This window comes from Canis lupus, chromosome 33 (genome assembly GCF_003254725.2).
Source record: "Canis lupus dingo isolate Sandy chromosome 33, ASM325472v2, whole genome shotgun sequence".
Classification (NCBI taxonomy): Eukaryota; Metazoa; Chordata; class Mammalia; order Carnivora; family Canidae; genus Canis; species Canis lupus.
This window is the reverse complement of record NC_064275.1, coordinates 28201573-28215025: the sequence shown is the minus strand read 5'-3', so window position 1 is coordinate 28215025 and position 13453 is coordinate 28201573. Positions and strand designations below refer to the sequence as shown.

Sequence of the window (13453 nt, the reverse complement as noted above, 5' to 3'; positions counted from 1 at the left end):
CATTCTTTGTTTTGTTTTGCTTTTTAGGACTTACTCATTTTCTTAGAGCAGTGTTAGGTTCAGAGCAAAATCGAGAGGAAGGTACGGAGATTTCCAATATGCTCCCTCACCCCCGACCTGTGCCGATCCGCATTCTGTACCTCCCCTTTGAAAGCCCTTGAAAACAAAGACAACCATGTATCTTGGCTGAAGAGTCTCATTTCTCTGTTTTCCCTCCCAGTTCTTCTCCAGGTTTTGCCAGCATACCGAGCTTTGTCTCTTTCTTGCTCACCTTTCTGAGTGCTGGAGCCGTAGCTCTGACAAGCAGGAGGGGTCATGTTCTGACATCTGAGTATTTCCAACATATGGGCAGCACTGGGCTACTCTGAACAATGCCATTGGAAGGGCAGGTCTTCACCATTCAATTCGCAAAATATCCGCTTCCTCAGTTCTTCACCTTCCAAAGAACTGCAGCTCTCATGCCTCCAAAGGTTTAGAGTCTTTGGAAATCCCCCAAGGAGCGTCGCAGCCTCAGATGTACATACGTTCTCATTGTCTGTCAGGCGGATGTTATGCCCCGGAACGACCATGGGAATTGTGGTTGTAGAAAAATCACATTGCCAGGCTTGAAATGAAAATGAGATTCGATGTGGTAGCATTTGATTGACCTACGACAGGATGTTCTTTAAGGATTTTTAGGAGAGCAACTCCTCTGTTGCAGAGGCAAGGCCAACTTTCCTTGCTTCTGTGCAAGGAAGAGTTGCTTCAGTGGGGCGAGTGGTATTTGCCAGCAGGCTAGATTAATGAGCAGGATGGAAGGAAAATGTGACATTGGCTTCCAGAAAATATCTAATCGGGACAGGCAACCCAGGCTGGCTGCTGGACAAAGCTAGCACCAGCCTTTTGCCCCAAAAGTATTTATGTTAAGGCTTGAGGACTGGCAAAGCTCTCACCAAGTTTAGGGGAGGAACTGTGGGGGTTGGTACCTCTCTAGTGCCAGCGTTGCAGTTATCCTGGTGAGATTTTTCCTTTTTTTTTTTTTTTTTTTTTTAAATTTTCTCTCTTAAATACAAACTTTTCACAATAAACAAAGGAAATTCTATCATACACACAAAGAGAGTTCTGCTTTAGCCAGCCAGCTTCCAATGATAAAGGCAGGAAATGCAGTGATGAAAACCAAAGCTGTGTCCTAAACTTACCTCCCTGTGACCAGGCCATCCAGCAGGTCCCAAGCTCTCGGGACTCAGGAAAGGAGGCAGATGCAGGGACCTGGCATGGGTGGCGCCTCACGTCATCACAGGAGGGGCAGTTTTGCCACAATGAGAGCCGGTACCTGGTTTTTGAATCGTTGGTGTCTTCTGTAAGGTGGGAGAAGGGGGACCATGCCTCCCTGCATGATATGCACACACTGCGCTTCAGCGGCCCTCCCCGTTGGCAACTTGCACTCACCTCCTGGCAGCAAGAGCGGATCTCAGCATTGCCCTCCCCTTGAGCTGGTTGGAAAGGAGCTCTGCTCACTCTCCAGTTAGCTGCTGGTTTTTGTTCTGCTCTCTGTGTCCCCCATTCACATGTGTGTTTTTGTCAGGCCTTAGATAGTAAGCTTCCCCTGGTATGTCCCCTGCATACAGAGAGGGCCTGCTGTATACAGTCTCGGAGAGGGCCCGCCGTACACAGCCTCGGAGAGGGCCACATGCCCAACCATGAACACTTTCTGATAATAAGGAGATAACTTTTGTCCTCCATGAAATGAGCGCGGCCCGTGTGTCCAGAGCTGGACAAGCCGAGCAGATTTGTATGTAGAAAGTAAAGCCCTAAAGGGAGGGAGGTAGCAAGCCTCCTCTGCCCTCCTCTGCCCCCAACCCCCGTGGTGATGGCCTGGGGACCCAGGGCCCAACAGCAGACTTCAGCGTGCAAGGTGTGACCATCTCCGTGCAAGGTCCCAAAGCCCCAGAGATGCATAAGCCCCCAGAAACCGCCAGAGTAGTGGGGAGACAGACAGGGAACCTAATCAAAGAACGTGATGCTGGGGCGTCCGACCCTCGGAACACATCTGTGGGCAAGCGGCCACCCTCTGCCTCCCTCCAGGACGCGCAGACACAGAGCAGACTCAGAGGCAGGCGTCCACGTGGGACAGGTGTGAGCTTCACGGCTTCCTCACGGGGCCTGGGCACGATTCCTGGCTCTGTGCCCGCCCCTCCAGCGGGGGGTTACGGAAGACGTCCCCGCGTCCAGGGTCGTGTTTACAGTGGGTGCCGGGGTCTCGGGCGCCAGGCCTGTGTCTTTTGTCTGCACCTCTGTCCCGTGGCATGCTCGGGGGACGGGCTGTGGGGCGACAGGGAAGGTCCCCGAGTGGGCCTCTGAAGGGAGCCTTGCAGCAGGTCGACTTTCTGGAAACAGTTCCCAGGGCCTCTTTAAATAGAAAAGTTCATGCATCTCAAGGTTTGACGCGGAGGAGGTTTGGTTTTGTTTCACCGTCTTGTTTTTGCATTCTAGCGGGCAGCCTGTGCAAGCGGAAGACTCCAGAATGTGACAGAGAGACCTCCATCTGCACAGACCTGGACGGCGTCGCCCTGTGCCAATGCAAGTCGGGCTACTTCCAGTTCAACAAGATGGATCACTCCTGCCGAGGTGCCAGCAAGCTCTCGGGGCCGGGGGCGGGGGGGGGGGGGGGGGGGAGAGCGGGGGGGGGGGGGGGCGGGCCTGCAGCCCGACCCGGCGCAGGGAAGACGCTTTCCTCTGCCCCAAACTCTCTGCTCTGGCTGTGCCCGTTCTCAGCTGCGGGTAACTTGGTATTTTGCCCACGGACTGTGTTATCTCCTTCGAACAATAGTGCTGTCTCTGAGTGGTGCAGCTGGTCCGGCCAATCACATTCAGAGGAAAAGAAGAGAGAATAGGAATGCCTATGGCAGGGACTTTTTTTTTCTTTCTTTTTTTTTTTTTTTTTTTCACTTAGGGGAAGTTAGGAAAATTATCGTTTTAATTCCCAAAGCTTTATTCTATTGTCTGCTAATCTTCATAAACGGAAACCCAACACGGAGTCAGGCCTGTCCCTTTTAGAGGCAGCTGAGGCCCAGTGGACCAAGTACTGCCAAGGCTCAGGGGAGTCAGCGCCCGACTCTGCCTTGCAGATCATGTATCGTCTTGGGCAAGACAGCTTTGCTTCGCTGAGCCTCAGTTTCCCCTTCTGTGAAATGGGTATAGCGGTGCTCCATTGGATGTTCTAGGGATTGAGGAAGGCCGTGTATATGGAGGTGCTTTTTTTTTTTTTAAGATTTTATTTATTTATTCATGAGAGACAGACAGACAGAGAGAGAGAGGGAGAGACACAGGCAGAGGGAGAAGCAGGGAGCCCGATGCAGGACTCGATCCCAGGGCTCCAGGATCACACCCTGGGCTGAAGGCGGTGCTAAACCGCTGAGCCACCGAGGCTGCCCTATGGAGGTGCTTTGTAAGCCATTAGCATCTCCCTGGTATTTCACGCAGGATGGGGCCGATTTAGTGAGTTCCAGTTTTAAAGTTTTCACAAAGGGTGTGAGGGCAGAAAGGTAATTCTGCTAACCATTTAGGTGGGACTAACATTTGTTCAGTTAGAAACAGAGGGTGCTCAGTGAGTGCGCGGCAGGGATGCCACTTGAAGGCAAAACTAATGCAAGTCCCGAGCCCTGACTTTATAAAAGCCTGCTGGAATTTGTAATCCCCAAACTAGCTACAGACACAAAGTCCGTCAGGTAGCTCCAAGCATTACATCACATTAGAATGTAAAAGGGACAGGTTTCCTGCTTGGCCAGCGCCTGCTGGTGACTGTGTTGCTGGACTCTGAGTAAAAGTCACATGCTAGGGAGAGGGGCCGTGCCACTTACTTCTATCAGGACTTCCCGGTAGAGGACTGGTTCCATCAGGAGAGGATGAAAGCACACTGACCTTCAGACCTCCTGACTGAGGTTTATGCACAGGGGCTTTGAAAGCGCGCACCGTGTGCTGCACACGCAGGCCCTGTGGTGGGCTCGGCAGGGGAGGCTGACCCCGTGTGCTGGCCTGCAGTCCTGAGGCACGACGGCCTCCCGGCGTTTATCAGCGCACAGTCAGTCCGCCTCTTTGATGCAAAGAAATGACTCTTCCTTGTTCCATCTTACCTGGTTTCATGCAAAGTAGTCCTCGCTCTTCTTGGAAACTGGGGCTTGTTGAACCCCGCTTCTTGTGGGAAGGTGAACTCTGCTAAATCCACATGCTGGGGGGCTGGGAAGGTAATGGACAGAAATGGGGCCCATGGGAGTGGTGGCCCCGGTGCACCGAGTCTCTGGAGTCTCTGACAGCCCTGCCACCTTTGCTTCTGGCTGGCCCCCGCCGATTGCCTTTGTTTCCAAGTCAGCAATTTCTTAACTGTCTGGCTGATAGACTAGCACTAGCGATAGCAGGACTGTCAAAGATGTTTCCAGATGCAATGACACAGCATCCAGCAACCTTCTGTTTATCAAGTAACGAGCCAAGATGCAGCACGAGGATTCCTTGGTCAGCTCTCGGGCTTGTTGCCAAGGTCCCTGCAAAGCCTCATTTCTGCAGTATCCTTGTTGGTTGGACTTTCATCCGTGGCCACCAGGCCTCTGATGAATGGAATCGGCAGCTCCTTGGGCCACAGCCCTGTTGGCTGGGTTCTGATGGGTTGCAGTGACACCTTCTGGCCATTGGTGCTGGAGCACAGAGGTGTTTAAAATAAAGCCCCTTTTGGACACCTCAAATCTGAGGTCAGTCCTCAGTATAGATGGAGGATAGGGGTGTGTGGGTGTGTTTCCTAAAGCTATACGTTAGCAAGCCTATATTGCTCTCTGTTGTACACATACATAGTCCTCACATAAAATAGCTTCCCCGTGTCTTCAGACTTCCAAAGCATCCTAAAATTAAAGTAGGTGTCCTTCTGACAGGCCTCTTTCTCTCACCAATGCCTTGAAAGCCAGACCTATGTCTAGAATATCCTTAGCACAAATGTGGGCTTTAACAAATGTCTGTCGGCTTTAACAAATGTCTGTCGAGTTAACAAATGGATGACGGGTCTGCAAATGGGATCGGACAAGAGTAGGAGGTCTTGGAAACAAGAGTCTTGAAGACTCCCCACTTACTTATAAAAGGGCCAGAGATTTGCATTGACTAGTTCAGTATGGGAAGCCTGGCCTGGGCACTACTACCAGCTGTTGCTACATTCGTTTTTGTCTTCAGTGCCCCATGGGTCAGAGTCCTGCTAGTATGTGAAGAGGAGCTAGAGCCTAAGGAGCACTGGAGCATCTTATGATGAGCTTTTCCTCCAAGAACCGTGGTCACTCTGTCTTTGATGAAATGACTGAACAAACCCATTTGAAGTAAAGAAGTACCATTAACACCAGGAAGTCGGGCCACTTCTGAAGCCAAGTGAAAACAGCCCAGCCCATCAGCTTGTAGGCAGGACAACAGATGGACGTTACGTCTGGCTGGATGACAGCCACAGGGTGGAAAGCTCCCACCCAGCAGATGAGGGTTGGGTGGGTAGATCTGATGTAAAAACATTTCCAGGAAGAAGTGTTCAGAATAGAACAGGCTGGTGTGACATCAGCCTGCCTCAGTGCTGAGATGGATGGGGATGAGTCACGGGCACACCAGCGGTGCCTGTGAAGCTGCCTGCAGACACAGCCATGCATGGGGCGCTCAGGGGTGGCTTTCCGGCTCCCACAAGCTGCTGTAGCATGAGGACTGCCAGGGCATGATGCTCTCCACACCCAGGGAAGCAGGAGTGCCCAGCTTGTTCCTTAGAGAAGGCCCCAGGAGACTCAAAGGTGTCAAAGATATGGGAGAGGGGCCTCGTTCCTCCTTCCCTAAAGCAGATGTGACGATTTTGCCCTACTTTGTTGCAAAAGATGCAGAAAGATAGGCTATCAGGTCCTACATGTTTGCTAAAGGTAGGCCACTCGCTCAAGTTCTGAGCTTCCTGGATACCGAGGCAAAGAGAGAAATAGGGCTTTAGAAAGAGTCAGTGTCCATAAAATAAAGTACAATTGTTCAGAAGCATCCTCATCTTTTTAGGACCGAAGGCCCAAGGGAACTTTCTTTGGGGCGTCCTCATTGAGAGGTTACCGTATGGTATCGTGGCAGCAAGTCCCAGGGATTTCCCCAATGCTGCTGCTATTTATAAGAGCCCCTAATGCAAGAGAATGTAGCTCAGGAAAAGCTCTGTGGATTCACAGAGGAAGACATAGACATGGCCAACAAGCACATGAGAAAATGCTCCGCATCACTGGCCATCAGGGAAATACAAATCAAAACCACAATGAGATCCCACCTCACACCAGTGAGAATGGGGAACATTAACAAGGCAGGAAACAACAAATGTTGGAGAGGATGTGGAGAAAGGGGAACCCGCTTGCACTGTTGGTGGGAATGTGACCTGGTGCAGCCACTCTGGAAACTGTGTGGAGGTTCCTCAAAGAGCTAAAAATAGACCTGCCCTATGACCCGGCAATTGCACTGCTGGGGATTTACCCCAAAGATGCAGATGCAATGAACGCCAGGACACCTGCACCCTGATGTTTATAGCAGCAATGTCCACAATAGCCAAACTGTGGAAGGAGCCTCGGTGTCCATCGACAGATGCTGGATAAAGAAGCTGTGGTCTGTGTATACAATGGGATATTCCTCAGCCATTAGAAACGACAAATACCCACCATTTGCTTCAATGTGGATGGAACTGGAGGGTATTATGCTGAGTGAAATGAGTCAATCAGAAAAGGACAAACATTATAGGGTCTCATTCATTTGGGGAATATAAAAATTAGTGAAAGGGAATAAAGGGAAAGGAGAGAAAATGAGTGAAAATATCAGTGAGGGAGACAGAACATGAGAGACTCCTAACTCTGGGAAACGAACAAGGGGTAGTGGAAGGGGAGGTGGGCAGGGGGTTGGGGTGACTGGGTGACGGGCACTGAGGGGGACACTTGGCAGGATGAGCACTGGGTGTTGTGCTATATGTTAGCAAATTGAACTCCAATAAAAACATTTTTTAAATAATAATAATAATAAAAAGAAAAGAAAAGCTCTGTGGAGCCAGAACAGCTCAGTCCAGGCTTGCAGCTCTCACGATCTGCTTGCTGTAAGAGAATCGCAGACTATTTAGAGCAGCATTTTCTGAACTGTTCCAGTCAACTCTAGTGACATGTCAGTGATCTCTGACAACAAAATAGATGCCAGAAAAATTTAGCATTTAACATTAAAAACAGAAGGAAGAGCAGCACTGAGTGCATCTACCTAAGTTGATATTATTAGGCGTTAATCCGTAACAGAGCATCCAGAATGCCTCCGAGAGAGCTCCCGTCCCGGCCCAGGAGGGTGTGCACCAACCCCCCGCCCCAGCGGTGTGCACTGCTGACACGCACATCTCACCATTAGCATGTGTCTCTCTGCCCAGGGATCCCCGCTCTACGCTATGTACCTTCTCTTATCTGTGATCTTTTATGCAGTGTGTATCGTACATTATTCATGAAACGAATTTCTATCACTTCTTGCAGCGATGAATTTGACTATGAAGCCATTTTTTATTGTCTGCTTTCATCTCAGCATGCATTATAGTTCATGCTGTTCCATCAGCTTATTTAGTGTTGGAAATGTTCTGTGTTCAAATAAATTCAAGAACTGCTGACCCCAGGAATGGCTGGGCCACAGCCCTTCAGTCCCTGAGCAGCACCACCAGAGGGTTCCACATTATGTTCTTGGGTGCTGTGCTGATTAGCACTCCCCTACGTATGTCCAGAATCCCCTGCACAGACGATAGACAGGGCGAGCATTCTCCTATGAAAATTGAGGCACCCACCAGGACAGTGTCCCAGAGGATGGCACAGCTCCTTCTTCCTCTTGGAAGGGGTTGATGGAGTCAACAGCAGGTCAAAGGTTTGACTTACGTTAAAGAAGGTAGATCATTTGTCTTTGTGCATATGGAAGGATGGTACACGGGCCACAGAGAACTTCCCAAAAGAATTGCATTCGTTGGACAGTAATAACTATAATCATTTATTCAGTGGTAATTATGTGCCAGGCACCATGCCAAGCCATTTGCATGCCTTGCTCTACTTAATTCCCTCCAAGAAACTATAAGGTAGATATTACGATTGCTATCACGATCCTTTTTTTCTTATACATGGCAAACTGAGAGCCACTCATAGGTTTAAGACAATTTTGTGATAAAATTAAGAGTTGAGCTGACAGGTTATAGATAATTCTTTTTTTTTTTTTTTAAGATTTTATTTATTCATGAGAGACACAGAGAAAGAGAGAGGCAGAGACACAGGCAGAGGGAGAAGCAGGCTCCTTGCAGGGAGCCCGATGCGGGACTCGATCCCAATCCCGGGTCTCCAGGTTCACGCCCTGAGCTGAAGGCGGCGCTAAACCGCTGAGCCACCCAGGGATCCCCCGGTTATAGATAATTCTAAAGCTATTTGTAAACTTCTGGTTCTAGAAGATTCTTGTGGACTTTAAAGCGGCTGGTGTCTAATAACTGTCAGTTTGGGCCAACCTGGATCATATTCATGGATTTTCCTTTTCTCTTTTAGCATGCGAAGATGGATATAGGCTTGAAAATGAAACCTGTATGAGGTAGGCTCCCTGCTCATTTATTCTGATGAATTTGAACTTATTTAGAAGTTACTTGGGTTTGTAACAACATGGATGAAACTAGAGGGTGTTTGCTAAGTGAAATAAGTCAATCAGAGAAAGACAAATATCCTATGATTTCACTCATATGTGGAATTTAAGAAACAAAACAGAGGATCCACAGGGGAAGGAAGAAAAAATAAAATAGGATGAAAAAGAGAGGGAGGCAAGCCATGAGAGACTCTTAACTCTAGGAAACAACTGAGGGTAGCTGGAGGGGTGGTGGTGGGGAGATGGCATAACTGGCTAATGGGCAGTAAGAAGGGCACATGATGGAATGAGCACAGGTGTCATATGCAACTGATGAATCACTAAACTCTACCTCTGAAACTAAAATAAATTAATTAAAATAAATCTTTAATAAGTAAGTTACTTGGGTAGATTGCCTCAGTTATTTCTTTTGACTTTTAAAATTAATTCTCGTTCTTTTGTTGTTGTTGTTGACTTGCAGTTGCCCATTTGGGCTTGGTGGTCTCAACTGTGGAAACCGTGAGTATGCAGAAATAAGGGGGTGGCAGGGCAAAGCCCTGGCATGGTTGTCCGTGCACAAGACTTGGGTCTCTACCCCTTTCCCTTACTTTTCAGCTCCTGGTCTGGGAGGTATGCGGAAAGCCGAGCGCTTTCCAGCACATTCCGAAACAGCCCTGACTGTGGGGTGTTAATACAAGAAATTAGGTAGGAGGCGGGGAGGGAGGGAGCAAGCATGCCTAGCAAAGTAGAAGAGCCTCCTGAGTCCTTCTTGGAGTGGATGAAAGTAGAGATTTTGGAAGACTTTGACTGGCAGGTGTGGAGGGAGAAGGAATCCAGGCAGCAAGAACATCTTCAAGGTCTGGGGGCAGCCTGGGTCAGTGGGGTTCCAGGGACGGTGTGTGTGGGGTGGCTGGGGACAGGAGGAGAAGACGACGGAGTGGAGGGTTAGTTTGGCAGAGTACATGGGGACCAAGCTGTTGGGGTGTCTGATGGGCAGCCTGAGGCTTTAGACTCTAATCTGTATCCATTGTGGAAACAGCAGGTGTCCCAGAGCAGCACAGCCGCTGATGAAGAGAATCAGGTCAGGCTGCAGGATGGAGGGTGGCTTCAGTCCCTTGAGAAAAGCAGTGTGACTCATTCAAGATCACTTTCACTGACATCTTCTAATATCAAGAGCTGAGAAATTAAAAAAAAAAAAAAAAAACAGAGCTGAGAAATTATGGAACGAAATTCTGGGATCTAGGATATAATGGGAATAATAACATTCAGTACTTTATTTTAGGATAAGTTTGACCCTCATCCTATAGATGAGTGTGCCAACAGTCCATAGTCAAAGTTCACTGGACCAAAAGTAGACGTGGTCTTATTTAACACGTGTAAAAGTGCCAGTTCCTGTTCCCTGGGAGTATCCCTGGCAGTTCATGTCTTCACTGGTATTTTCTTTGCTCATAAAGCTTTCTGTTAGGAAGTTTCCTTATTGTACTTTCTTTGAGCATAAATTTAAAAATTAACCAAATAAAACAATAAAGTAAAAAACTTAGAGACTTAACTGACGTAAAGGTCTGTCGACGTGCCCAGCATGGAGCCACTTTCAGGCCAGAGTCTGGAGACTTGGAATTGCATATCCATCTAGGATGACTGGCGATTTGGGGCATTGGCTTTATCCTGACTGCAAACTAGCAAGAGGTTACAGTGGACAGCCTAAGAGAAAGACTCAGGAAGCACTTCTAGAAGCAGATATATTTAGAGTCCTATAGAACAGAGGAAGGAGCTCACAGAATTAATGTCTGGGTTTTTTTTTTAAGTAGGAAGCTGGGGCCACTGAGCAGTAGACAACCCTATCTTATTTAGTAATCCCTAACGACACTATCGTGCCATAAAAGCACATAAGCACAGATACTCATCGTGACGGACCCAAGTCGACACCAAACGGTGGCCCATGCTATTATGAACTGGTTTTTACTCACAAAGCTTCTCACACACGAAATGCGTGGAGGTTTTCCTCACACCAAGTGATTCTGACATTTTTCCAGAATTCGTGCCAGACATCGCAGGTTAAGGTCTCAGGGTCCCAGGATTGGCCCCACCTCAGACAGTCCCAAGTCTAGGCCTCTGGAACTTCTCACCAGCCTGAATCCGAGGTTCCCATGACCCCCTCCTCAGGTGCAGTAATTTGCTAGAACAGCATCCAGAGCCTACAGATACAGAGGAGTTGGATCACATGTGCAAGAAACTTAATATTACCAGTTGATTATAAAGGATACACAGGAACAGCCACATGGAGGAGATGCATGGGCAGGTATAGGGCAGGTGATCAAAGCTTCCAGGCTTTCCCAGGTGCACCACCTTCCCCGCACCTTTATGTGTTCACCAACCCAGAATTTCTCTGAACTTCATTGTTTAGGATTTTTAGGGGGGTGGGGTTCCATTACAGAGTATGGATTTATGAAATCATTGGTCATTGACCATTGGAGGTTGGAGGTGGGGCTGAAATTTCCAACCCTCTGATTGCTTCCTGTGGCAACCAGCCCCATCCTCAAGAGTTACTTCATTAGCATAAACTGAGGTGTGGTTGCAAGAGGCACCTTATGAATAAGAAAAGATGTCACTGTCACCTCTTTCACTCAGATTCCAAGGATTTGGGGCACCTGGGTGGCTCAATGGTTGAGCCTCTATCTTTGACTCAGGTTATGATCCCCCTGGGTCCTGGGATTGAGTTCTGCATCAGGCTCCCCCTGGGGAGCCTGCTTCTCCCTCTGCCTGTGTCTCTGCCTCTCTCTGTGTGTCTCTGATGAATAAATAAAAATAAAATCTTTTAAAAAAGAGAGAGAGGGATCCCTGGGTGGCGCAGTGGTTTGGCACCTGCCTTTGGCCCAGGGCACGATCCTGGAGACCCGGGATCGAATCCCACGTCGGGCTCTCGGTGCATGGAGCCTGCTTCTCCCTCTGCCTATGTCTCTGCCTCTCTCTCTCTGTGACTATCATAAATAAATAAAAATTTTAAAAAATGTTTAAAAAAATAAAAATAAAAAAGAGAGAAATTTCAAGGATTTTAGGAGCTCTTATGTTAAGAACCAGGAGGGAAGACCAAATCGATATTTCTTACCATATCACAACATCACAGAGGTGTACTCAGTTTAACAAGAGGAGGAAGTTATCAAAGGTTAGGCTTTTTAAAAATTAAAAAGTAGTCAAAATTTTTTTTATTTTTTTAATTATTTTTCAATATCAGTGCTTGAAACGGTAGCTTCAGGAGCTTCTCTCCACTTGCTAGAGGGAACTCCCTGACTCATGAAGCATTTAACAAAACCAATTAGATCTTCAGACAAAACAAAAGGCAGCTTTCATTGTTGGGTTTTCTTAAATTGGAGTAGAGTCGACACACAATGTTACTTTAGTGTCAGGTGTATGACATCGTGATTTGACAAGTCCGTGCAGTATGCTGTGCTCACCACATGTGTAGCGACCATCTGTCACCATGCAGCACTATCACACGACCACGGACTACATTCCCTATGCAGGACCTTTTAGTTCTTTTTTTTTTTTTTAAGATTTTATTTATTCATGAGAGACACAGGCAGAGGGAGAAGCAGGCTCCCTGCGGGGAGCCCAGTGCAGAACTCGATCCCAGGACCCCGGGATCACAACCTGAACTGAAGGCAGGTGCTCACCCACTGAGCCACCCAGGGGGCCCAGGACCTTTTATTTCTGTGACTTATCCATTCCATAACTGGAGGCTTCAGGATTTTTTTTTTTTTTTTTTGAGATTTGGCTTAATGTAAAACAGTATGGAAAGCGGTGTATGTCCTTTTCTAAAAAAAAAAAAAATCACTACTTAGGCAAGCTTTCACCTGGGTTCAGGATCTTTTAATGCTTCTGTTCAGGAAGGAATCTGTGCGTCACAGGGGCTGCCTGGGATACGTACGGATTTGCCTCGTTGGCTTTCTGGTGTTCATCTCACTTCTTAACGCCAGCACTGAGCCGTAGAGCACTCTGAAACGGATCCCAGGACGGAGTAGCCTGCACCCAAAAATAGAAGAAAGCCTAGAACTTTCTATGTAGAAAGAGGAGGCCGAAATCAGGCAAGACGTTCAAGATATTTGAGAGCTGTTCACCCAATGCGAGGACACTCCTGCAAAATGGTCAAGGTTTTTGAAAGAGGGGATTTTAGAGCTAAGAGTCGTGATTGCACCACAAGCCTGCACACCTTAGTCTGAAACCTTCTAAGTGTTAGAAACAGAGAGGCTCAGATGACGCCGTGGAAAAGGGCTTCAGAATAATTGGAGGGAGGGAGGAAGGAGGGCCCAAGGCACGGGAGCGTTGAATCCCAGGTGCAAGCACCCTATTGGAAGAGGAGCCCGTCAGGTGGCAGAGAGGGAGTGGACAGGTGGGAGTGCGGAGACGTGGGAGCCCCGGGGCTGAGCCAGGGAGCAGGAGGTGGGCGATGCCCGCTGCCAAGTCCTCCTGGCGCCTCCTGGCCCTGACAGGCCTCCCGTGAGCCAGTGCTTCAGACCTCCTCAAGTCAAACAGCTCCCTAAATAGGCTGTACCAGAAAAGGCTTCGATTTCTTGGTGGATGGAAGCGTGAACCGTGGAGGAAGAATGGATCTAGGGGAAAGCCCCATAAAGGGTTGAGGGAAAGGAAGGGAGCTGCAGGGCGTTGCTCAAAGTGGCATCTAGTGATCTTTTTCAGAGTTCATCAAATACTAGGTAGTCTGCAGGTGATTTACCCCTATATCCATCCATTGACTCTTCTCTAAGTTCCTGCATTCCCCCCACCCCACCCTTTGTGTTTGTGTTTGTGGACTCCTGGCCTGGGCCAGGATTTCTCTCTGATCCTG

The 13453-nt window shown here is 48.4% G+C and overlaps 1 protein-coding gene across 1 annotated transcript in view; it reads left to right on the top strand.

Moving 5' to 3' along the window:
* Nucleotides 1-13453, top strand: part of HEG1 (heart development protein with EGF like domains 1) — an 89676-nt gene that overhangs the window by 57380 nt on the left and 18843 nt on the right. The window contains exons 14-16 of the mRNA XM_049105405.1: nt 2473-2607; nt 8544-8586; nt 9095-9132. Of these exons, the coding sequence (XP_048961362.1) occupies nt 2473-2607; nt 8544-8586; nt 9095-9132 (216 nt within the window). The remainder of the gene's footprint in view (nt 1-2472; nt 2608-8543; nt 8587-9094; nt 9133-13453) is intronic.